The following is a 22712-nucleotide window of genomic DNA, read 5'->3' as shown; positions in this document are numbered from 1 at the left end:
TCATATGTTTAAAGAGAGTCAGAGAGATGAGGCGGGCAGAAATCAACAGGGTCTGGGTCTAGGTTTAGGTCCGTCCGGGTACAAGCAGTTATGATACGACGTTAATTCTATCACCAACTGGGGCCGATGGCGGTGAATGTGTGAATCATTCCCTAGCACGTCTAACGCTAGAACAAAGACTAACAAGAGAGTCGTGTACCTTGATGTTTATAGATACCTTTGGATAGAGGAGTTGTTTGTTTGAACGACACATTTTAGATCCCTTGTCATACTGAGTACTTAACGTAAGATAATATTCTACTGTAGCTACTATAGGTAGTCTGTCCATGTCTTGATATTCACATCTTGGCCTACAGCTCATGAGGTGGAGATACTGACAGCCCCCAGATATGCCACATCCAACTAACGACGTTTTTGGCTTGGTCTCTGATGAAGCATCTCAACTTATTGCTCACAAGGCACAGCAAAAAAAGAAACTTTTCACCCACGCTAATCTACAGTGCTCACGTCCCTTGCGGATACCTGACGTTTAGCGCCTGCTGGAAGGATCCCTGACATGCATTGGCTGTAACCGTGTGATGGGTGATGCAGAGTTGACGTGTAGAAACAGACGCAGTACCTTTGAGCATAACACTGAGACAAGCCGTGCTGTGCCTTGTTATTGCTGAGCTCTTTAGGAAGCTCAACAGTCCATGAACCAGCCAGTCACCCGATTTTAGGTAGTATAAACTCTCTCTTGTGTGACCTGGCAATGCATCCTCAACCAGAAACAGTTATACCAGCATCTCCTCCATCAGCCCACTTACAAGTAGACCAATTATCTGTTGATGCCGTATTCGTTTGAGTCAGTTACACAACAAATAAACAGTCCAGTCCAGTCCAGTTCAGTTCAGTCCAACAGTGCAAAGTCGTGTGAGCTCTGGTTAACTTTTGGTTGATCAGATTACGGCACAGCTCCACCCAAACTCTCCGAAAACCGACCTAAAAATCACAAGTGCCGTTAGTTACGGTGTCGGTCACGGTCAGCGTGAGACCCACTCCTTCACCGAAGACAGTGGAGACATTTCTCAATTCTCATCAACGACAATCCTCATACACTTACAAAGCCACAATCATGGCTCCCAAGCATCAAAACGAAGGCGGCGATGCTGCTCCAGAGGCAAAGAAGCCCAAGCATGGCTTCAGAGTCGGCCCAGAGAATTTACCAGACGGTCCTTGGCGACGAAAAGGTTTGTCCTCTCTCCTATCTTACCTTTGAAAATTTTCATTCACTTCATATACTCACATTCAACCACAGTCACAAAGGTCAAGAAGGAGTTGATTCACAAGGCAAAGGTCAAGAAGGCTTATGCAAAGATCAAAGCTCGTGAACAACAAAATGCGCCAGCACCAAAGACGAGCGAGCCTGTCCAAGATGAGGCTCCTGTAGAAGGCACCAGCGAGGAGAAGCAACCTGAGGAAGAGGGCGAAGAGATGCATCCCACACGACAGCTCATGCTTGCAGATGAAGCCAAGGCACAAGAGAACTCCGTCGGTGAGCCCACTAGTGATGGCAACAGACGGCGCACCAGACGACCAGGCTACTACGACAAGCAACTCGCCAAAGCAGCACAGCGCCAGGAGGAGGCTGAGATGAAGCGGCGGGAGTTTGAGCGCAGACAGGAAGAGAGGGCGCAGAAGATTGCTGAGAGGGAGAAGTTCAAGAAGGCCATGGCTAAGACGAGGGATCGTAATGGAAACAAGAAGCTTGGCAGGGAGAGTTCTTTATTGCTGGATAAGGTCAGGAAGCTTGTTGCTGAGAAGTGAAAGCCGATGTGAGGAACGGCTTAGCAAAGCATGAATTCTGCGTTGAGGGCGTTCAGAGGTTCTGTTATCGGGTTAGACAAAAGTTGACACACAAGTTTCATACCATATGACCGCTATAATCGAATCAATCCAAGGTCAGATAATAACAAATTTCGAAGTGCTTTTCTTGGTTCTGGCGCGGTATGATACATGATAGAGAGGCCAGTGCAGAGGTCGCATCGGTATGAGGACGATCGGTACCTGCAGAAAGACCACGGTGAGGCCGTGTCAACGTTTCAAGCTGCATCATATTGATGTGATGGACATGTCACAAATATTTGGGTCCGATGGGTCTAGTCACAACAGGACAATGTATCTCGTGAAAGGCATTGTATGTACCTACGAGCAGATCACCAAAACTGGGTGTAGGCTGTCTTGAAGTTTGCCTGCCAGTGAAACTGCGTGCCTGGAAGGCGAGATTTAGATGAGTTTGTGTCAAAGAACACTTCCGATCTTGATATACGCTTGCTATTACTAGGTTGCCCCATGTAATATCAGCGGCCGACGATGATATCGAATTCTAAGTCGAACCACCAATGGTTGACCACGACTGGGTTGGTCGCAACTTGACAACGTCGAGTCCGTGTGAATCTCTCTTATTGGCTTTTGAAAACTCTTGGCCTTTATTTTGGTATCATTCTCACTTGTACAAAGTTTCGAAGGAAGACATGACGAGACACTTCCAAGTTCGAGATGCTTCATCCAAACTCTGTTCTATGCTCGTGCCTCGGCCATCAACAATTTGGAATAAAATGGTACAGTCATCTAACAGGGACTAGCTTGCGAGTATTTCCATATACAGCATATGTAAGCGGGCTGATGACTGTCACCATCAGTGACAGCTCCAGGTCTTGAAACAGTCAAGCCAGGAGCCCCTACAAACTTGGCGGTGACATAACGGAAAGTTACCCTTAGTTGTGTGTTAAAACCGAAAGCTTGTCGGTTTTAGCAGCATATATAAGTGATCATATACCTATTCCTGCTTTGGTATGAACGTTACATCTGTCAGATCGAATATGGTGATCCGGTGTAAGTTACCGGCGCGCTTACCAGTGACGGATAGATCAAGGGGCTAACGTTATGTCGAAGCTGCCGCAGGGTACGACGACGATCAAACATGAAACTCTATGTTATCGGCGAATGCAAGTATTTCTAAGCTACGTGGCTTTGTAATGAGATGACGGAGGTAGAGCGAAAAATGCTAGAATTGGAAAGAAGAGCGAAAAAGTGGCCCAAGAGTTGAAGAGTTGACAACTTGAAACAAGCGATGGTGATGGAGCGGGAGTTTCAAGATATGCCTCGTCAGCTGTCAAAGGAAGTGATCGGACCCAAGGAAGAGAAGATCAGTCAGACATGTCACATCAGAGTTGACTTGACTTGAGCTGGTGAACCCATCCATCGCGAGGCTGTGTAATCTTGAGGGTTGCAAATGGAGGTTTCCGCAAGCAGTAATGGTAACGTTCAAGGCTGAGCGTGTAATGCTTATGCTTGTCAGCCGTGTATTCAAGGTTACTTTACGTACTTTATTACTCTCACTGAACAAAGTGTCTCGTCTCATATGAGGAGATTGAAAGTTCCAGGGATGTGGTCGTGGTCGTGACATGCTCCAGTCACTATCAGGAGGACCCCTGCTCACGAAACTGATCCATGCAATCATGTCCACTCGACTATACCCCTTTCTAACACGTGCATCAAATATATTTCCAGGGTCGTGGGTTTCATGATGGAATTGGACAAAGGAGAGGCCGGCTTATGAAGGAACCCCCAAAATAGATACAAGTACAACATTAATATCAGCCAGCAAACTGAGCAAACAATGGCAACAAAAGTCAACTAACGTTGTATTATGTTATGTTACTCTCTAAATGGAGAGCACACTCAACTCGCATGACTGACATTCATCCATATTCTACCAAGTGCAAGGGACTAAATCCTCTCATCCCATTACACGTTTCATGATTTGCGTTTCGTCAATGCCTTACGCAAAGGCTGAAAGGGAAAAATCACCCTGTCTGAAACAGCGGAGCTTTTTTATCACAACAACGCAACACGACACGACATGAGCTTTACCGTCTTTTTGCCATGTATGCGTACCCTTGCTTTACCCATTAATGAACAAAGACATACATATGCACTGAACCTAATTCAACGATATGGCTGCTTGCAGCTGCGTTGAGGTTAACATCGTGTTTAAGCAGGTGTCCGTCTCGTGCAACACAACCCTAATAAGCTGCTGTAGGGTTTGACGGTTGAATGAAGGAAGCTTTGGTCTTTTTGCCACCAGGCTATCGTCTATGAAATTCACTTCATTCCATAGCTGCAGTGGAGGTCAGTGGATTGTGTCTCGGCAGCTCTCCCTAGCTCCACGATCCCTTCTCAGAGTTTGTATCCATACAGACTGTCCATATCGTGAATTCCGTATCTGACAGAAGCAATGTCTCCCGTCGTCAGCGATCTTTACTCTTGCAGGCGGGGTTCATGTCATCGGATCGACATTGCGGAGGAGGACAAGTTCGATCCATCATCCATACCCCCATGAATGTCCATTACCAGCCGCGGCCGCCACAAGCGCCTCTTTTCTGCATTGGCTTTTCCGTGAACATCGCGTGCGTGAGTGTGAGTGTGCCTCTTGTTCCTTCAGCCAGAAAAGCTTGCTCTGTGTTCCCCCTGGGGCCTGGTTTGTTGCCCCTGGGTCTTTGCGTCTAGCGGCATACGCTAGCCAAGGCGTCTCTGCAGGTGGTGGGTGTTAGTTTGAAGACCGTCTTGAGGCTGGAGATGAGAGGGAGATTGAACGAATTTGAGGTGAGTTTTAGTGATGGGTGTAATTGTTAGAGATTGCCAATCATGCCCAGTTCTGTATATCCTCTGAACGGATAAAATACCATTGATGCCCAATAGTGAATCTGCATACCTTGTATGTATTCAGACTCAACATGGTTGCTGGCTACCTTATACCTCGCATCTGCAGCATCACGGTCTGCGAGTACTAGAACGCCCCCTTATTCACCAATACTCGAACTAATTCTCAGTCACTCAGACAAACGATCCGTAGTCATAGACAACGTATGCAATTCGTCAGCTCCCAATTAAAAAAAAAAAGACCCTGATCATGAGCCCTACAGTATCTTCCGACACGGTGGTTGCTGAGACGTGGGTCAATATCATTCCAAGAACATTCTCCCTGTTATAGCCGTCGTGAAGTGGCAGGGACAGCTTCGAACATATCGCATTTGCAGGAATTAGAATTCAACTTAGGCTGTAAAGCAGGTAAAGTTAAAAATATCCAATCCAACCAGACCCAAGCATGTGAAGGCTGTGAACTTGTTTGTCGGAGGTTTATCAGATAGCTTGGGTGAGACATGCAACGTATTTGACAGCATATCGGCGAACAACACTCAATTCGAATCCTGTATGAAGTTGCGTGTACATACAGTATTAGAGATTAGCCCCTGATGTACTACCAATACCTGCTCTTCCAGCGTCAAAGCCCGACCGCTCAATTCTCTTTGACATTTCCTCTTGACAGATGGACATCCTTCATGGTGAGACGGGCTGGAGAACACTGGTCACAGCTACTAAACCCGCTCAGGCCTGGAACGGCTAACTAGGGGCCGTTTAGCGCGTTGGCCCAAGGTCCCCTCCCCTCCACGGGCGGGCTCTCCCCTTGAACCTGAGCTGTAACCCCTCTCGCTGCCTTCTCTGTCCCTGCCAGGTTTAGTGGATGATCCCCTGGGCTGGTCCACTACCCACTGCCCAGGCTGCCCTGGGGCTGGGGACTCCCCTTCAGTGGCTGTTCATCCCATCCACATTCGGATCCCACCTCACTAGACGTCCGTCTCCATTCATTCCTCTCAGTCTCCTTGGGTGAACCAGGACCACGACATATCCGGATCAGATTGCTCTGCTGTCTCTTTCTTGCCTTCCATTTGTTGTGTCGTATTATCAATGTGCTGTACTTGACCTGTCCTGACCTGGAGTTTCGACGAAATCTCTTTGTCATCTCTTTCTGTTACGTCTTCTCTCTTCGCCGAATTCATCATCTTCTTCATTGCTTCCATTGCCATCTTACACTTAGCTCAGCTCTGTCCGTTATACGCCGATCCAATCGAACAGGACACAGCCCTCCATACAACACAACGCCCATCATACATCGCTTAGCTTAGCCTCTCTCCCTCGTAGAGATTCATTCGCTTCTTTTTCCTCCTGCGTCGAATCTGCGAATACAACCTTCTGCATTGTTCATCTCCAACCTGGCCGACGTTTCTCTAGCGAATCCATCGTTAGAAGCCCCTGGTCCGTTTCTACACCCGGGCCCTTGTCCTCATCAAACCCTCCACACGCCCCCTGGCCTGGCTCCGTCGACTTCTCTCGCTGTCTGTGCTGGCTTGGGCTTGATCTTACCCTGACCTTTGCTGGGCTGTCATTGCTTCCTGACTTTTTGAACTCCATTCAAAGTTCTTGTCAGTCGCCCTCATAGAAGGGGCACTACCGTGCGACAGCTGTCAACAAAATATTGCTACCCCGTTCCGATTCGACCGCCCGCCGCTCGCCTCAACAACGTCCTTTTTACGTCGATTCTCCCACGAGTTCCTCCGCGATTCTTGGTCCAACCGACCCCTTTGCTCTCCGCTACGACATCGTCCATGACGCCTGCTCTTTAGCTGCGTCGTGTTGCTTGCTACCTTGGGCTGCAACAACCCCGTACTTGAATGCCGTATCCGCCGTGAGCACCACATTTCGATCGCTTCACCCCAAGTTCCAAGACAAATCTTTGCTGCTTCTCAACACAACTGCCCACAATGGCCGGCATCGTGGAGGATTACTTGGAGAGTCCTGGAATGGACAACGACACCGACGACGTCTTCCCCTGCAAAGGTTGCGGAGAGGTATGCTGTTCTACTCGACCTAAAGAACATTGGGGAATGGTTTGCTAACAGGTTTGGAAGATCCTCGAAGAAGGAAAAGCGTTCGAGTTAGGTACGTTACAATTTTCAGCATTAGCTGGTCTAGTGAGATGTGCCACTGTTATCCATGATGATCATCTGCGCCTCACCGCAAGATTGCAAATCATCCCGCCGTATGCTCGGGCAAGCTGACTTTTTGACAGCCGGTAACCGATGGCATCTGGACTGCTTTCGATGTAATACCTGTGGCACACTGCTCGACTCTGATGCGAACCTACTGCTTCTTGGAGATGGTTCACTCATCTGCAACAACTGCACATATAGCTGCAGCGCCTGCGGCAATAAGATTGAAGACCTAGCCATCCTGACTGGGGAGCAGGCGTTTTGTGCTACATGTTTCCGCTGTCGCAACTGCAAACGCAAAATCGAGAACCTACGATATGCCCGGACTTCACAAGGCATCTTCTGCATGGGCTGCCACGAAACGCTGATGGCACGAAGACGGAAAAAATCCAAAGCTGCAGCTGCAGCCAAAGCAAGAGAAAAAGAGCATTCACCTATGATCACGGAAAAGTCACTGCCCGCCCTTCCCGCCAACGCCATTCCACCGAATGCCTTTTCCAACGATCGGGTCGATCCTGATTCAGATACTGCTACAGAGCTTTCACCTCGTCCACGAAATCACGGTCGTAACGAGTCGTCATCTAGGAGCAGTTCCAGGCCGGCTCGTTCTCCTGAACGAAAGCCTGATGGTTTAAGTTTGCCTGCTACAACATATCGGAGCAACCGAAACTCAACCATGATGACCCGGAACGACAATGCTTCTAACGATGCCGATAACTTCATGATTTCGGTTGCTTTAGACCCAAGCCCGCACCCAACGCCGAAATCAACTTCAGATAATCTACCGGAGTCAGGCAAGTCGAAGGACTATTTCAGCGCGGCAAAACCGGCATCTGAGAAACGAAGCGACTCTCATACCTCTACACCACATATTGCTTTCCAGGAGAAAGGGCGTCAACCATCCTATTCGGAGCACGACGTTGCACCAAAGCTTCCTGATCGCAAGCACTCCAAGAACTCGCGAACCGATTCTAGTAAACGCTCACCCGCTACCGACGAGAAGAGCCAGAAGACAAGTGGTCGCCGCGCACCTACGGAGGACTTCAAATTACAGGAGGCTCCCAAGAGCAAGAAGCTTCTCTCAAGGAGTAGTTCACAGTCCTCGAGTTTACCTGCAGAGACGAACTCTGTGAGAACTAGCAACGGGCCTAGTAAGGGTGGCCTGCCACACACTGATAGCAACGCCACCACACCTGCGTCTCGCTCATCCCAAGAGTCGAGGTATATGGACGAGGATGAGCTTCGTGCATCTATGGACTCGTCAACAAGAACATCTTCGAGACCAGAGAACGCAAAGCCTCTTGCGCGAAAGGAAGTTCCAGCTGCCCCAGGGCGTAATGGTAAGTTTTCGCTTAAGCAGAAGTAAAACTAGTAGACTGACAAAAGGTAGTTAATGGCAACAATCGACAAAACCGACAAGATACCACTGATGACCCTACACCCACTCGCCAGACTCCCACTCAAAAGAAAACAACCGATTCTTACATGCAGCCTCGTTCAGCTCCCATCCCTCCAGCCTCTCAGAACAACAAGGGCCACCCTAGTGGCAAGGAGTCAAAGGACGACGGCAACTCACCCAAGGTCTCGCCAAAGTTACCTAGATGGAGCAGCGGCGGTGACTTTAGTATGGACGAGGACATGGCGCGTATCCTAGGTACAGACGAAGGCTCAACTTCCATCCTCCGCAGAGTTTCCAACGCTGTCAGACATGGGCGCACCAACAGCGTGGAGTCACCAAACCAGCTATCGAACAGAGCTGGTCATGCCAGAAGCATTAGCGAGACTACACGAGCGACACAGTCACCTCGCTGGCCACGAACACCAGTTGCCGACGATCATCATGCACAGGAGATCAGCAGTCCCATGTCTTTGGCGTCAGGTGACGATCCTGCGTTCCTTAAGCGGCAACTACGGAATTCGGAGCAGCGAGTTGCGGAGCTCGAGAGGCAGTTCACTACTGAGAAGGATCTCAAGAGCCTCAACAAGAAGCTGGTCGAAAAGCGAAAAACAGTTTCCGTTCTTGACACCCAGACTGAGATTATGATTCGACAGCTGGAAGTCTTGGCCGGATATGTCGAACGAGCAAAGGAGACCAAGACACCTATCGATCCCCGGGATCTTGAGGATTCAGCAATCAAGGAGTTTGTTCAGAAGCTTGACAAGGTCAAGCAGACCATGTCAGCCGCAATAGAGCAGCTACACGAAGAGCGGGATCTGTTGTTTGAAGAGAAGGATCAAGCAATCGCGGATCGAGACCGTGCCCTGCTTGAATTTGAGCAGTTGTCGTCGAAGAATGCACAGCTTGCTGACATGAATAACGATTTGACACACCAGATCCAGGAACGCTTCAAGTCACAGATTGGAGGAGATATCAAGTCTCCTGGCGGTCTGGGTATCTACGGACCAGGCAAGGGCGGCCTGAACAACTCTTCCCTTAACCTCGATGCCGCTAGTCTCTCAACGGGTGCTACTCTGGTTCCTGCTGATGAAGAGCCCATCGTCGAAGCCGGACCAACTGTGGTTCAGGTTCGAAAGGGTCAAGCCAAGAAGTTCAACTGGAAGAAGGGTTCCAAGGGATTGGCCCAAGGTGTGGCCAAGGGTGTCAACAGAGCTGTCGTCGCATTCCAGAACGACCGTGAGAGGATGCAGCAACAGGGCCAGCTGAGCGGAGAGAACATTGGAATGCCTTACAATATGACTGTGGCCCAAGTCGAAGCACCTGCTGGGCCTCCCTCTAACGGCGTCAACTCGCATGACAAGCACAGTACAGCTGCAGCGCTAACCAAGAGACAAGAAGAGCGTGAGCGTGAACGACAAGGCTTTGGATTCTTCGGCAAGAAGAACGCCATGCCCAAGTCCGGCTCTGCAGGCACTATGAACAACGTTGACGCAGCTGAGCCTGCCACGGTTCTCTTTGGATCTGATCTCGCAGAGCGAGCCGACCATGAGCGCCGACAGATTCCTAGCGTGGTCACAAGATGTATCGAAGAGGTGGAACTAAGAGGAATGGACCAGGAGGGTATCTACCGAAAGACCGGTGGCAACTCTCAAGTCAATATGATCAAGGATGGCTTCAGTAAGGATGAGAACTTTGATATTTCAGATCCGGACCTGGATATCACTGCTGTTACCAGTGTGCTGAAGCAATACTTCCGCAAACTTCCTATCCCCTTGCTCACATTTGACGTGTATGAGCGAGTTCTCGAATCAAATGGTGAGTTTGTTCATGACTTTTCAGATAACGGACTGCTAACAGCCTACAGCTATTGTTGATGAAACGGAACGAAGCGATCACCTACGTAAGACGTTTGCTTCGATGCCTCAAAGGCATCGTGATTGTCTTGAATTCCTCATGTTCCATCTTGCACGTGTTGCTCAACGTGAACCTGAGAACTTGGTATGTTGCCTTGACTATTGCTCTCGTCTACAGTCACTAACAGTTGGTTAGATGTCTCCCAAGAACTTAGCTGTTGTGTTTGCGCCTACCATCATGCGTGACACGAGCCTTGAGCGCGAGATGACGGACATGCACGCGAAGAACCTTGCGATACAGTTTGTCATTGAGAACAGTAACACGATCTTCGAGGATGCTTAGGGAGCTCGAGATCTCTATACGGAAAGGGCTTATGAAGACTGTATCGACTTTTTAACGAGACCTCCAAGTCGTGGATTCTTGGGCTTCGCTCCCAACGAATGAACACGATCTAGGTTGTCATGAAAGGATTACTTGGGCACTGTTGGATTCTCAAGCTCCCAGGCTGGGTTCGCTTGCATGTGTCATCCAACCCGCAGGGCGTTTTTTGTGCCAGGACATTTAATGATATCCAATTCTTTTTCTCTCACGCTTGCTTGTTTGTTTGCCTGCTTGCTTGGCTGTGGCTACTTCGGCAAATTTCTTGTGCATATGGTGATGGTGGTTTTGAGGATGGTTTATGGCAGGCAGGGAGGAGTATTGGTTATCTTTGTACGTTGATGAAAAGGGGTCAGAGGTTCTTTTCGGTAGGACGGCTCTTTATACTCTTCACGCTCTCTGACGAGAGTGATGGTTGTATCTCTTTCATGCCCTTGTTGATGCCAGTTTCGTCGGGTTTGTAACATATATCAACACCATATGATCCAAGATTATTGATCGTATATATTCCACGCAACTACCCCGACCTATCATGTTGAAGAGCGATGTCATACATGAATCAACTGCAGGAGAAGAGGGGAAGCAAGTATATCACTGTGTGTGTCGATGCGGCTCTTCATCTCGATGTTCCTGTCAAGGCGGCATGGTATGATGTATTTCTTTACAAGCTGAAATGGGCTACGATGACTCTATTTGCACCCGAAATCGCTCTGTATATGGCAGCAGATCAGTTACAACAGGCCTGGAACTTGAGTTCCAAACTCCGTTCTTTATAGGAAACTACTCCTACGGATCCAGAAGTTATAAACCCAGGAGACTTCAAGAGAGGGATAGCTCTTCTTGTGCAACGTCCATTCTATCACAATATGTTCCCCCTCAAACACATCCAGATTAGCCGCCTCCTACAAGGAAGGGCAGCTTGATACAGCCAGACTGAGCCACACCAAAACCTTGCAGAACATACTTTCATGATGTTTCGAGGGTATAAGAGATGAAGCTTCCTGAAGAAACTCCTGGGTCATCCTCTCGAGAGTGGATAGGTTGGTCTTGAATGCGAAACTTTGCAAGACCTCCAGCGCATGAAAGACTGCCCGATACTTGGGGAATCCACGATCAGGGCCTTGGGTAAAGCCAGAGCCAGGGCTGGAGCTGTAGCCTAGAGATATTCTACCATCTGGCTTCTTATATCACCCAGAGTTTGCACATATACCTCTTGTACTATCAGAACAGTCCCTCCATCGCTGGGATGCCATCTTGTCAACCTATCCCTTCCACAACCGCGAGGCTTTTTGCAAAACAGCGAGTTCTGTCAAGGTGAATCATATCGCTTGGTATTTTGAGACGATAAGTCCCCAAGATGATGCTGGGCCTCAAGCTGGCCAAGATCTCTTCGTCGCTCAACTACCAGAGTTCAAACCAGTTCTCGACCCTACGCACAGAACCATGCCTTTCAGCGAAGGGAAACGAAACCTTGATATCAACTTCAATGTATTCACAGAGAGTGAAGGCGTCTTTGGTCTTTTGGGCTTCTTCCAACAGTTCCCGTGGCTCGCTGGCCTTGCGCTGCTTCTCTCTGGCATCTATAGAGGTGTTCATCTGTCAGCATGGAACTGGACTTTCCCCAACTCTAACGAGCATTTGATGTGGAAGATAAGTTGTCTCTATATTGCGGGCGCGTTGGCGTTGTACTTTATCATGGCAGTATTTGCTACAGCTGTAAGAACTGAAGGAACAGCGTGGCCAGTGACATACATCGCATTCTGGCTCGCCTTGTTTGTCCACATGGGTGCCAGACTTTATTTTGTGTTCGAGTCCTTCTTTAGCTTGAGGCGCTCTCTTGCTGGAGTTTATACATCACCGGCTTGAGTTCAGATGTTTCATCATTTCTAGTCCAATACATGTATCTATCTATATACCTCGTTGAAGTTGTACTACCTTAAATAAGCAATGGCCAATGTCTCGTGTATAAAATGTGCAAGTAATTACAAATAGCTAAATGTACAAACCGACAAGCAACCCAGGGCATTAAAACCATAGCAACTCGACCATTCAATAGCCATAACTCAAGAATGTGAAACCAAACACGTCGATTCTGCCGCCAGTGCATCATGGAAGTGAAACTTGACACCTTTTATGACTCGCCCCTGCTTTTGACATCGCCATTCCGTACCAATATGCCATACCATCCGCCCCTAATGAGATTCCGGCATCCAACGCCTGACCTATGAAATGTCCCCTGAACTCCAGCAGATGAAAGCCTAGTCACCGTGTTCCCTTCAGGCTGCAATTGTAGGAGTCTGCTCCCGCTGTCTCTTGACAATGTAGTAGGTAATCAAGCTCTTGGGGTCATCCTGAACATCCTTCAGGGCATTCCAGAAGACCTGCTCACCTACCCTTGAGTGAAGAGCAACGCAAAGCTGAACGGCGTCCATACGAACACCAGAGTCTGTAGAAACAAGGCATCGACCGGCAAGACTGGCCAGCTGACCAAGTTCAGTATCAGTAGGGACGAAGTTGGGTCTCTTGTCAAGCAGGCTTCGCAACACGTGCATTCCGGTGCTGAGCATACGGCTTCCCTCAGGAGTAGAGCTGTCAACGTTTTGAAGACGATTTGTTAGGACAACAACAATCTCAGAGCCATCACCAATGGTGACGAGTTCATCAGCCAAGACCTCAACGCCACTGACAATATGAGCACGGATATCATAAGCACTGCGTGTCTCAAGGAGTGATTCGAGACCCCTGGACACATGAGGCTGGAAGTTGTCACGTTCCTTTCGGAGGAGTAGCCTGATTGTAGCAAGGATTTGGGCTTTGATATCCTGAGCCTTTTCGGTGCTTACTCCGGACAGAGGATCCTCCAGGTATTGGAAGAGTCCAATCAACAGAGCCTCAAACTTATCATCAGTGAAGATGCCCTTGGTATCACGCAAAAGAGACTGCAACTTTCTGAATCCATGAACGTCAAGAGTCTTTGCCTTGACTCTGGTGATACCGCTTTCAAGCAGTCGTGAGCTCTGCTTTGTTCTCTCAGAGGATTCTACGTCTTGCGTCACGGGGGATTGAGCACGGGCATTGGGCAGGTTGGCCGCATCAGCGTTGACGGGTTTGTCTTCCAGCACAGGAACGTTAAAGGTCGGCTTTGGAGAAGGCTGCTCATCAGTGAACGGGTCTTCATACACTTGCAGTGTCGAACCAGGCGCTCCTGAAACAGGTTCGGCCTGCATGGTTTCCGACGGCTGCGGTGTAGGCTCAACCACAGGCTCCGAGACGGCCACGGGAGGTTCAGCAACCTCCTCCATAGGTTGATCGGCGGACTGGGTCTCGGCTTCAGCCGCTGGTTCAGGGGCCGTGTCTGGCTCTGAGACTGGCGCAGCCTCTTTAATAGCTTCTGGGACAATATGTGGTGAATCCTCAAGCACAGGAGTGGTTAATTCTGAGGGAATCTCTTGGTTAGCCTGAGGAGCCCTCTGATGAGGCTCTGGTGCAGGCTTCTGCATGGCCCTCAAATTAGCCATATTTGGAACAACAAGAGTAAAGTCCTCATTTGCTCTAGAGGGGCTGCTCATAGGCAACATGGCAGATTGTGATTGCTTCAACTTTGTAGGACTTGTGCGAGGTGAAGCCGCGGGCTTGGTGCCTGACCTCACGGACGTAGGTGACGCAAGACTGGATTCACTAGCATGTGAAGCATGTCCAGGTCGTGGTCGAGGAACAGTTCTCTTAGGTGTGGTCTCTCGGGGTTTGGGTGTCTTGGACCTGATACTTTCAGGACTCCCAGCATCCATGTCACGCACGGAGTAGGGGCCCGCCGTCGCAGGACGCGCTGCCATTTCCGGCCGCCTCCTTGCTGGCCGCATCGGAGCACCTGACATGCCGCCAGTTTCTGGACGAGTTCGGGTTCCTGATGGTTTGCTTGCTGCAGTTGCTGTGCTGGAAGTGGTTGTTTTCACGGGCGAAAGATGAGCCATAGCTGAGCCTGGTCGAGCTGGGAGGTTCTTTGCTGCGTTTGCCTTTCTTTGAGCCATCATAGCCTCTCGAATACTTGGCTTGCTTGTGCCCATTGTGCTCTTGGATAATCCCAATCCAGGTCGTGCAGCCATCTCTCCCTTCTTAGGCGAATGAGGGTTGCTAGGGTCCTTGTTCAAGAGCTTCTGGGCAGTGCCGTCCAGATCGGCCATGATGCTAATTCGTGTTAGCCATAAATATGACAGAAACGGGAGCAAAGTCAACTTACGCATCTGCTTTTGCAGGCCAGATTCCCCAGAAGGCCCAATACGTTGATCGCATTTTCTCTCTTACAGCAGGGTTAGCATCAGTCAGGCCCTTCTTGATGCACTTCTCGATTAAATCCACACCACCAGTATGCTCGATATGATGCTTGTGCTGGGCCTCTTTCTTTAGAATGGTCTTGAGCCACCCTGTAGCATAAGTTCTCGGTGCAACGTTCTTGTCCTGGCAAGCCATCCAGATGTGCTGCATCAAGCGTGGAGTGTACGAAACCTTGCTCAGAATCGTATCAACCGTCACGTTGGCAAGCTGAGAGCTGATTTTCTTGGTTCCTGCAGCGAGCTTGACAAAGCATTGCATCAGCAGTTCAACCATGGGGTCCATTGCAGGACCAAACGTATTAGCCATCTCCTGGATAAGAGCACAACCCTCTTTGCAGAGACTGGTTCTCAGAGAGGTAATCGCCTTGATGATACCATCCAACATGCTCTTAACCCCAACAAGGAAGGTATCTGGGAAGTCAGACGGAACATTGCCCACGTTGAGTCGCCGCAGTTTATTGACGGAATTTTCTCGCTTCAGCCAATTCTGTTCCGACTCTTTACCCTCGAAAAACCACGCCATGTCCTTAAAAACGTCGTCCAGCTCGCGGTTTGTGTTGACGTACAGTGGCTCGAGAGTTTCTGGCTTAGTCTCGATTCCAGGAGTGATAGGACGCTCGGCTGCTGCTACTGATGAAGTACTGGCCGAAAGAGCTGGACGAGGTGCTGGGGCGGTGGCTTCGGCGGCGGGAGTCTCGGGGCGACCAGACGTCGGGGCGAGCTCCTTGACGATAGCTTGCTCAATTGCAGGTCGTACTTTGAAGTTCTTGAGTTGTCGCTTAAGATCGGATTTGGCAGCATTTGGCGCAGATCGGAAAAGTTCAATGACTGTGTTTTTGGCCGCATCTCGTACCATGCCATCGGCGTCCTCGAGAAGTTCCATGAGTACAGGGACGTAACCTCGGAATGGCAGGCCGTTCTCTTTGTGCATCTGTACTCCGTTAGCACACCCGATTGAGCGCAGCAGGTGTGGTTGTACTTACCTGTAGTAGCCAACTCATGGAGGTTTCCTTTGCTCTAGGATTCTTTCCGTTCATAGCTGAGTTTCGAACAAAACGTTCGACATCTGCCGGCGCAACGGCATATAGAGTAACGAGTGAGTGCGAAGCAAGAGAACGGAACTTGTCTTTGTGGTCGCCGAGCTTTTCGACGACAATTGGCAAAGTTCGCGCGGCTTCTTTAGATAAGAGCTTGGGATCTTGTCGAGAGAGGCGCGTGAGGAGATGATTCAGGGCAGTGAAACCAGCGTTTACCAGAGCGGCATGCTGCGAGGTAGTAGCTGCGCGCAAGCCATCGAAAAGCTGAGAGACACTAGATTCGGGGACATTGTGTTGTTTAATGCCCGATTTGATGATTGTGACATATTGGACCTTCGAGTCAAGACTTCCGTCGCCGCGCAGGATGGTGTTCAGGTCAGAGACCTGCTGGTCGGTGAGTTTTGTGTCGGCCATGAGTGTATCTATGACGAATCTGTAAAACAAAACGCTATTAGTCGCGATCAAGATGAAGATTCAATGAGGGGTTGAGTGAGACGCGCAGGCCACGCGAAGTGGGATAAAGTAGCTCTCCCCTCTTCTGAAGGGTATCATGGTGATGCGCTGGCCATGGTGTTGTCCGGAAATTAAACAAGGGGGGTCGGAAGCGCAAATACACATACCTGTGACTAATTGCGAGACAGTCCGTAGGCGACAGAGCGAAACAAGAAGAATCGCTTTAGTTGAGAGTGCGCATTGAGAGCGTGAGAGAGCTCTTTTTTAGTTGTTGTTGTTTGTTATGTTGATGTTATGGTTGTGGCACTAAGGATGAAGATGGGTATCCAATTTGTGTAGGTAGGTAGGTACTGTAGCCAATAGCACGAGCTGACAGAGCTGGCTCACCTGCAGATGATTGCTGTTATCTGCCGCCGAGTCCTGAAATGAATCCCAAACACTGTATTCGAATAGGACCATTGACACCTGAAGCGTCCTCTATATAGAGAGTGATACCCAATATGCTTCCAGTTACAGCTTTTCTTAAGTGCAATATATTTTCCTACTTAGAACTATCTATTTCTTATGGTTTCGCTGTTATCATAAATGGTTGGGTGTCAATGTCAATGTCGGGCGCAGCAGGTGCGAAGAAAAACAATCTGCCCGAACAAGGTTGCCGCAGTTGCCCCGGCGAAGAATGTGAAAGATGTCCCGCCAAGCTTTGCTGCAACTGCCTAGAAAGTTACTCCACTGTGTTGCACAGAGCTTCGCGGGGCCTTCCAGAGCTTTAGCCACTAATTTAATACCCCTGTTCAATTCTACTGAGGGGTCGTCGCAATCATGATACAGCCTCACCATTGATTGTTTTACCTTGCCCATGATATCTCAGTAATACGCATGAGCCGTTCTCGTCCTCTTCTCACAGGCTCGATTATTTGATTGTTTTTATGATCAATAAAGTTGCCGTTTTCATCTTCACTCAGCAAGCCTCCATTTCTAACCTAATCTAACCCCTCCGTTACATTCCATCCTCATCTAACTTGAACATCTCGCCAAACTCCAACCCCTAACATCAAAATCGTGGTTCGCCCGTCTTAAACCCTCTCCCTGATTCACCTTCACGCACTTATATATGCCTCATCTTCCCCCAGTCACTCCCATTCCAACCCCCGCCTCAATCTTCTCCCCGGCCCCGATCATGACACCGGCGATCCAAGTACCCACTCCCTCCGGCCCACGGAATGGCCCCGATATTCCCGGCGCCGGCAAGTTCAAGGTCCCTAAGCTACGCCTTGAGTGTCGCGACCTCTCTCACCCCGGGGCTGCGGTCTTTCTTAGCTCTGTCAATGCCGCGGAATGCCTCGCCAAGGCGGCCCAGCATGTACTGGCGCTTCTGTACGAATCGCCCACGTGTCCTACCACAACAATTCCGACGACACGATCTGTGACGGTGATCCTGCGTAGCATGTCAGGTGTAGCTTACACGACTGGCTCTGACCTGGACAGCGACCATAAGGAGATTCACTTCTCAGTCGAGTATATTGCCAACATCCACCCCATATCTCGTCGTACAGAAGAAATCAACGGTGTGCTCACTCATGAGCTCGTTCACTGCCTTCAGTACAACGGCCATGGAACTTGTCCAGGCGGTCTGATTGAAGGCATCGCAGACTGGGTGCGACTTCACTGCCTTCTCAGTCCTCCTCACTGGAAACGCGACAGCAATGGAAAGTGGGACGCTGGCTATCAGCAAACGGCCTATTTCCTGGACTACTTGGAGGAGCGGTTTGGAAAGGGAACTATTCGCCGCCTGAATGAGAAGTTACGGATTCAGAGATATGAAGAGAAGCCGTTCTGGACCGAACTGGTTGGGCGGCCGGTTGAGCAACTTTGGGGCGATTACAAAGAGAAGCTTGAGTCGTAGTATATATACAGATACACATTGAATATAGGCGTCGACAATGATTCACGGATGCATATAAGGCGTTCACCTACGATAGCAAGCAGAGTTAGATAAGTCGATAGATTTTGTTAAAGAAACGAGATTAGCCAGGTGCTAAGGATATAAGTTTGCTACCGCAACCTGAACTCCAACTCCAGACAAAAAGAAAACCCAAGAATTCAGACCCTAAACGTCTGTATACGTCTGTTATATAACTCTCAAAACAAAATCTTGCTCCTACACTGGCTTTCCTACCTATATTCCGACTTGGTAATTTTACAACTCCCACACGACAGAGTTTATTGGTGCACAGGAATGTGGGCGTCGCTCTCGCTGATGACGCTGCCGACCTCAGACCAGCTAGCGGGTGTAGCCATGCCAGAGCTCTCGCTCATGACATCGAAGTAGCGACCAGTCTCACCCTCGCGAGACGATTGCGCATCGTTAGCAATATCATCTCCGGAACCGACGAGAGATACAGAGTCGGTGGGTGTCGCCATGCCATCGTCGCTGATGATTTCAGGCTCGGACATGGGGGCGCTAGGGGTAACGGGAAGAGGAGAGTAAAACTCGGGGCTGGTGTTTTGCGCCCAGGCCTGAATTGAGGAATAAGCTTCGTCGCGGTCCTCTTGTCCGGCGGTCATGTACTCGTCGACACCGATTTCACGCTCAAGGGTGGCGGAAGAAGCTGTCTCAGAAAGGGCGGGGGTGGGGTCAGTGTCGATGAGAGCAGCGGGCTTCTCATCTCGGTCCTGGGTAGTGGCGCTGTAGATGTCGGAAATTTCGTCTTGGGCGGGAGAAAGATGGCGGCTTTGCTCAATATCGTCGTTCAGTTCGTCTTGATCAATGTTGTGTTCGTCGGCAAAAGGGTTGGTGTAGAGAGAAGAGAAGCCGCGAGAACCGTCGCCACGACGTCGCAGACCGTCATCCATTGCGCGGGTATCAGCTCCAGTGTTAAAGACATAAGCGCCTCGTTCAGCACCCTCATCCTGACGAAGGAAGTCATCAAATGAAGAGCCTCGTCGTGACGAATCCATGGTCGCAGGGTTTTTCTCGTCACTTTCCTTGCCCTTTTGTTCCTTCTCTTGCTTCTCTAACATGACCGAGTTCCAATAAAGCAGCTCCTCACGTTGTCGTCGGCGAGTTTCTTCATCAGCGTCAACACCAGCTTCGGCACCAGCACCACGGCGGGACTCAAAGAAGCCATCGGCATCCTCAGGTCTATTAAACCTGGGCTCACGGTGGGGAGGTTCGATGCCTTCGCCCATAGAGTGGAGGGCGAAAGCTATCCTCCGGCGAACATCGTCGGCGTATCGTCGCACTTCTGGCGACTCGAGAATGGCAATAGTGGTGGCGATAGCGACCGAAACGGCGACTACGGCACCTGACGCCAGGACAACATGGTTAGGCATTGTTTCTCAAGTCTGCAGAGAGACTGCAGATGTAGGAGAGAAAGAGAGGTGTGTGAATGGATGTGATGTGATGTTAAGTGGAGTGGAGTGGGAGCTGTCAAGCGAGCAAACAGAAAGAAGACAACAAATCCCCTCTTTTCACGAGACACAAAACACAAAATGCAAAAGAGAGCTTTCCAGAAACTCGAGTGATAAAGTAAAAAGCAGAAACAACGAATAAATTGGAGGAAGTTGGAGGCAAATCAAGGGGAAGTTTGAGCTTGCGTAGGCCTCGTGCTGCTTCTGGCATCTGTATTTGCCACAGGCAGCCTCGGGGACTAGAACTGGCTGTGGCTCAGGCGACACTCTTTTGGCCTCAGCTCAGGCAGACACATGCGAGACGTGCACTATGATTCGCAAGCCTGGACGCGGGGTAATCAACATCCATGGGCTTGGCCTGAATGAGCAGTAAAGATGATGAATACAGAGATGATAATCAATGGAAGCGAAATTGGTGGACAAATCATGGGGATCATGGAGTGTGGCGCTGTGAATTGATTGATTTACATACCTGTAGCCACCAGAGGATGAGGCATCCTCTCTCAAAAAGCGACAGAAATAGTCGAGCACGTCGTACGTAAGTTAGTAGATTGCAGATCCAGCAGCTACACAAACAACGAGTGAGAGTGACAGTGGAATACAAAGAAAGGAGCTTGGGGTAGGCTCAGAAGAACAAGTAGAAGGGGTAGAAGAGAAGTCGGCGTAAGAGGCGGGATAGGGAGCATTTAAACAAACCTATTAAGTTCAGTATCAATCAATTGTGACAGCGACGGTGACTACGACTACGACTCAGATTCGGACTTACTCGCACATTCTGTCCAGCTGAGAAGTGGAAGAAGTGGGCTGTGCTTATGATTCTTAGACTTTGATAGCCAAGTAACACCAAAGTATAACAATACAATTGTTTCAGCTAACAATTCTTTCTTCTGATTACATCTGTATATATCATCAACTCTTCTTTATCTGGTCAGATCAGAATCAACATCAATTGCTCAATCGACGCTTGCGGATGGCGCGTGACGTGATGCGATGTGATGGGTGATATGCATTACAGCACCGACTAACAAGCGACCTACCATCACGCGCTTGGCTTGGCTGCACTCAAATGGAAGAAGAGAAGACTAGACATTTCGAGAAATCTTGCCTATTCTGTTCTACTGTTGACACACCAAAGTCAGTTCGCGATAAGCGTCAAAGAACAAGCCCCTGAAACTCTGCTGCCTTTGAAACGTCATTGTATTCGTGGTTAGTGCTGGATGCAAAGTATAGTAAGACAAGCCTATTACGAGTACGTGAGATTGTCCGTCTCTTATATGGACTCGTGGTAATTTGCTTGCGCGGCACCGATTGTCGGGACTTATTGCCTGTTGCTCGAGTCAGCCTGGCTCCGTTAACAGAGCCGAGCATGGTTCATCGGTTTCGGTCTGTTAGCCAGGTACGATATGACGACGCCTGGCGGGATCTTGTCGTACATGGCGTACGACTCTGGCTTTCCCCTCAATCCTTCATTGAGCCAAAAATGTGCACGCCATTATAATGGCTAAGGGAGAAATAGCTCTAACTATGTAGGTAAGTGAGATGAGACAATAGTTTATATATCCGAAGCTACCGGTTCAAATGCTTGGTCTCTGTTGAAGCTGAGGGCCCGGCCGAGTCTTCCGATCCAATCTGACGGACGTCGCACCTCACGGGCTTCCGACCGACCTCGATCGCCTTCAGCCGCCGGAACCCAAAGCCACCGACCTCCGACTCATCATCACTAGAGCCGCGTCTTGTCCGAAATCCGCTGTGGATAAGCACAACTCACTGATTCGGTCTATTGCTCCTGATCCCAGAGGCAAAAGAGGATCGATCCTGAGACGGTGGAGTAGTTTTGATCCATCCAGGTGAAAAGGCGAGACACCGAGCGAGATACGGGGTCGGGTCCCCGTTTCTTTTTGCAGTGACCGAGTGCGACTTGGAAAAACCTTGGCATTCGGGATCTTGCAGATGAACCTGACAATTTAAATGTCTGTTTGTCATTTGATTGCTCTCACTGGGTGAAATGCCTGGCTGCCCAGAGATGAGAATGTTCCATGTCTTGGTATGGAGATGCGACCAAGCTATACGTTCATGACCTTCACGTTCACCTTCAGCGATGCACATTGAATAGTAGAGTAACAGTAAAAAGATTGTTTGATTCATGGAGACGCCAAATGTCCCTGTATAACCGTCGCTAATGCCAGATGATTGTGGTATAATAAACTCCCCCATTTTGATTGTTCGTTCTGGTCACCGTTGATCCTCTTTATGTTTTGAGGTATATCGAGGCGCCATTATCCCATACACATTCTAGTGGGAAGACTTCTCAGTCTTGGTAGACTCGTTTGAGGAGACAGAGTCGGTAGAGTTCTGGCGAGAAGCCTTGGTGCGCTCGCTGAGGGATGGTTAGTACTTTGCTTGAGGCTGAAGTCAAAGCAAGAGGGAATAACATACTAGTGAGCGCGGTCCTGAAGGACACATTGGTAACGGGCATTGCCAGTCTTGAAGGTGAACTTGATGCCCTTGTTCTCACCGAAGTGGGAAGGGGTCTGGGGAGTGACGGAGTCAGACATTGTGATTATGGTGGTGGTTTTGGTTTTGTTTGTGTGTAAGTGAAGGAGATGGACAGTGGAAAAGTGAGATAGAGGAGAGTAAGGGTAGGTTCAGAGAAAGAGGCCGAGGTGCCCTAAATATACCTTTCGCGATTGAAGATACGTATCTCGTCATCTCCACGATGTGCCTTACCCGTTGATGCTGATGCTCCACGAAACTAAACAGAGTGAGCCATTTTCTTTCTTACAGTACTTCCCAGGACCAGGACCAAACAACAACACCCTCAGCTTTGCCCCACGATGTGAAGCCAACTAGAGGGTGCACACACCAACTTCTGACGATAACTAACTAGCGCACCCCTGTTTCCGTCTTCTCCGTGCATGCTCCAGAGAATGGGGGTCTCCAAGGACCGTGTAACAGTAGCAGTTGATGATTCTGAAGT

General features: G+C 49.4%; 8 protein-coding genes across 8 annotated transcripts; 5 read left to right on the top strand and 3 right to left on the bottom strand.

The window, feature by feature from the left end:
* The first annotated feature begins 824 nt into the window (after window positions 1–824).
* FOBCDRAFT_220139 (uncharacterized protein) lies at window positions 825–2011 on the top strand. Its single transcript, XM_031179778.3, has 2 exons — window positions 825–1229; window positions 1298–2011. Exons 1-2 carry the CDS (start codon window positions 1115–1117, stop codon window positions 1804–1806), a joined length of 624 nt encoding a protein of 207 aa, XP_031045665.2. The 5' UTR covers window positions 825–1114; the 3' UTR covers window positions 1807–2011.
* A 4472-nt stretch (window positions 2012–6483) lies between these two features.
* Window positions 6484–10556, top strand: FOBCDRAFT_27777 (uncharacterized protein). Its single transcript, XM_031179779.3, has 6 exons — window positions 6484–6731; window positions 6792–6822; window positions 6953–8212; window positions 8263–10086; window positions 10136–10269; window positions 10321–10556. Exons 1-6 carry the CDS (start codon window positions 6645–6647, stop codon window positions 10465–10467), a joined length of 3483 nt encoding a protein of 1160 aa, XP_031045666.2. The 5' UTR covers window positions 6484–6644; the 3' UTR covers window positions 10468–10556.
* FOBCDRAFT_27774 (uncharacterized protein) lies at window positions 10314–11010 on the top strand. The gene has a single exon (XM_059611548.1). The coding sequence runs from the start codon at window positions 10587–10589 to the stop codon at window positions 10965–10967; it is 381 nt and encodes a 126-aa protein (XP_059467063.1). The 5' UTR covers window positions 10314–10586; the 3' UTR covers window positions 10968–11010.
* Window positions 11011–11048: 38 nt separating this feature from the next.
* On the top strand, window positions 11049–12369 carry FOBCDRAFT_291340 (uncharacterized protein; the record flags this gene model as incomplete). Its single annotated transcript, XM_059611784.1, has 2 exons — window positions 11049–11256; window positions 11699–12369. The coding sequence occupies 2 exons, from the start codon at window positions 11049–11051 to the stop codon at window positions 12367–12369; spliced, it is 879 nt and encodes a 292-aa protein (XP_059467062.1).
* A 22-nt stretch (window positions 12370–12391) lies between these two features.
* On the bottom strand, window positions 12392–16616 carry FOBCDRAFT_220135 (clasp N terminal-domain-containing protein). Its single transcript, XM_031179783.3, has 4 exons — window positions 16492–16616; window positions 15818–16304; window positions 14741–15765; window positions 12392–14688 (listed from the first exon to the last, which is right to left on the bottom strand). The coding sequence occupies exons 2-4, from the start codon at window positions 16283–16285 to the stop codon at window positions 12780–12782; spliced, it is 3402 nt and encodes a 1133-aa protein (XP_031045670.2). The 5' UTR covers window positions 16286–16304; window positions 16492–16616; the 3' UTR covers window positions 12392–12779.
* A 536-nt stretch (window positions 16617–17152) lies between these two features.
* Window positions 17153–18355, top strand: FOBCDRAFT_220134 (peptidase of plants and bacteria-domain-containing protein). The gene has a single exon (XM_031179784.3). It carries the CDS (start codon window positions 17436–17438, stop codon window positions 18225–18227), a length of 792 nt encoding a protein of 263 aa, XP_031045671.3. The 5' UTR covers window positions 17153–17435; the 3' UTR covers window positions 18228–18355.
* Window positions 18308–19910, bottom strand: FOBCDRAFT_27757 (uncharacterized protein). Its single transcript, XM_054704141.2, has one exon. The coding sequence runs from the start codon at window positions 19655–19657 to the stop codon at window positions 18545–18547; it is 1113 nt and encodes a 370-aa protein (XP_054560116.1). The 5' UTR covers window positions 19658–19910; the 3' UTR covers window positions 18308–18544.
* Window positions 19911–21853: 1943 nt separating this feature from the next.
* On the bottom strand, window positions 21854–22665 carry FOBCDRAFT_317957 (uncharacterized protein). The gene is made up of 2 exons (XM_031179788.3): window positions 22172–22665; window positions 21854–22112 (listed from the first exon to the last, which is right to left on the bottom strand). The coding sequence occupies exons 1-2, from the start codon at window positions 22288–22290 to the stop codon at window positions 22028–22030; spliced, it is 204 nt and encodes a 67-aa protein (XP_031045675.2). The 5' UTR covers window positions 22291–22665; the 3' UTR covers window positions 21854–22027.
* Between the last annotated feature and the right edge of the window lie 47 nt (window positions 22666–22712).

This window comes from Fusarium oxysporum, chromosome IV, assembly GCF_013085055.1.
Source record: "Fusarium oxysporum Fo47 chromosome IV, complete sequence".
NCBI lineage: Eukaryota > Fungi > Ascomycota > Sordariomycetes > Hypocreales > Nectriaceae > Fusarium > Fusarium oxysporum.
The sequence above is the reverse complement of the archived record's forward strand: the minus strand, read 5'-3'. Positions and strand labels throughout refer to the sequence as shown.

Excerpts from the sequence above, each read along its gene's own strand:
- FOBCDRAFT_220139 (XM_031179778.3), top strand. The coding sequence starts at position 1,115 with ATGGCTCCCAAGCATCAAAACGAAGGCGGCGATGCTGCTCCAGAGGCA. Across the intron at positions 1,230-1,297 it reads CGGTCCTTGGCGACGAAAAG|TCACAAAGGTCAAGAAGGAG; the intron begins GTTTGTCCTCTC and ends ATTCAACCACAG.
- FOBCDRAFT_27777 (XM_031179779.3), top strand. The coding sequence starts at position 6,645 with ATGGCCGGCATCGTGGAGGATTACTTGGAGAGTCCTGGAATGGACAAC. Across the intron at positions 6,732-6,791 it reads CCTGCAAAGGTTGCGGAGAG|ATCCTCGAAGAAGGAAAAGC; the intron begins GTATGCTGTTCT and ends CAGGTTTGGAAG. Across the intron at positions 6,823-6,952 it reads AGGAAAAGCGTTCGAGTTAG|CCGGTAACCGATGGCATCTG; the intron begins GTACGTTACAAT and ends ACTTTTTGACAG.
- FOBCDRAFT_317957 (XM_031179788.3), bottom strand. The coding sequence starts at position 22,290 with ATGTCTGACTCCGTCACTCCCCAGACCCCTTCCCACTTCGGTGAGAAC. Across the intron at positions 22,113-22,171 it reads CTTCAGGACCGCGCTCACTA|CGAGCGCACCAAGGCTTCTC; the intron begins GTATGTTATTCC and ends ACCATCCCTCAG.
- FOBCDRAFT_220135 (XM_031179783.3), bottom strand. The coding sequence starts at position 16,285 with ATGGCCGACACAAAACTCACCGACCAGCAGGTCTCTGACCTGAACACC. Across the intron at positions 15,766-15,817 it reads CCATGAGTTGGCTACTACAG|ATGCACAAAGAGAACGGCCT; the intron begins GTAAGTACAACC and ends AACGGAGTACAG. Across the intron at positions 14,689-14,740 it reads TGGCCTGCAAAAGCAGATGC|CATCATGGCCGATCTGGACG; the intron begins GTAAGTTGACTT and ends AACACGAATTAG.
- FOBCDRAFT_27774 (XM_059611548.1), top strand. The coding sequence starts at position 10,587 with ATGAAAGGATTACTTGGGCACTGTTGGATTCTCAAGCTCCCAGGCTGG.
- FOBCDRAFT_220134 (XM_031179784.3), top strand. The coding sequence starts at position 17,436 with ATGCCTCATCTTCCCCCAGTCACTCCCATTCCAACCCCCGCCTCAATC.
- FOBCDRAFT_27757 (XM_054704141.2), bottom strand. The coding sequence starts at position 19,657 with ATGCCTAACCATGTTGTCCTGGCGTCAGGTGCCGTAGTCGCCGTTTCG.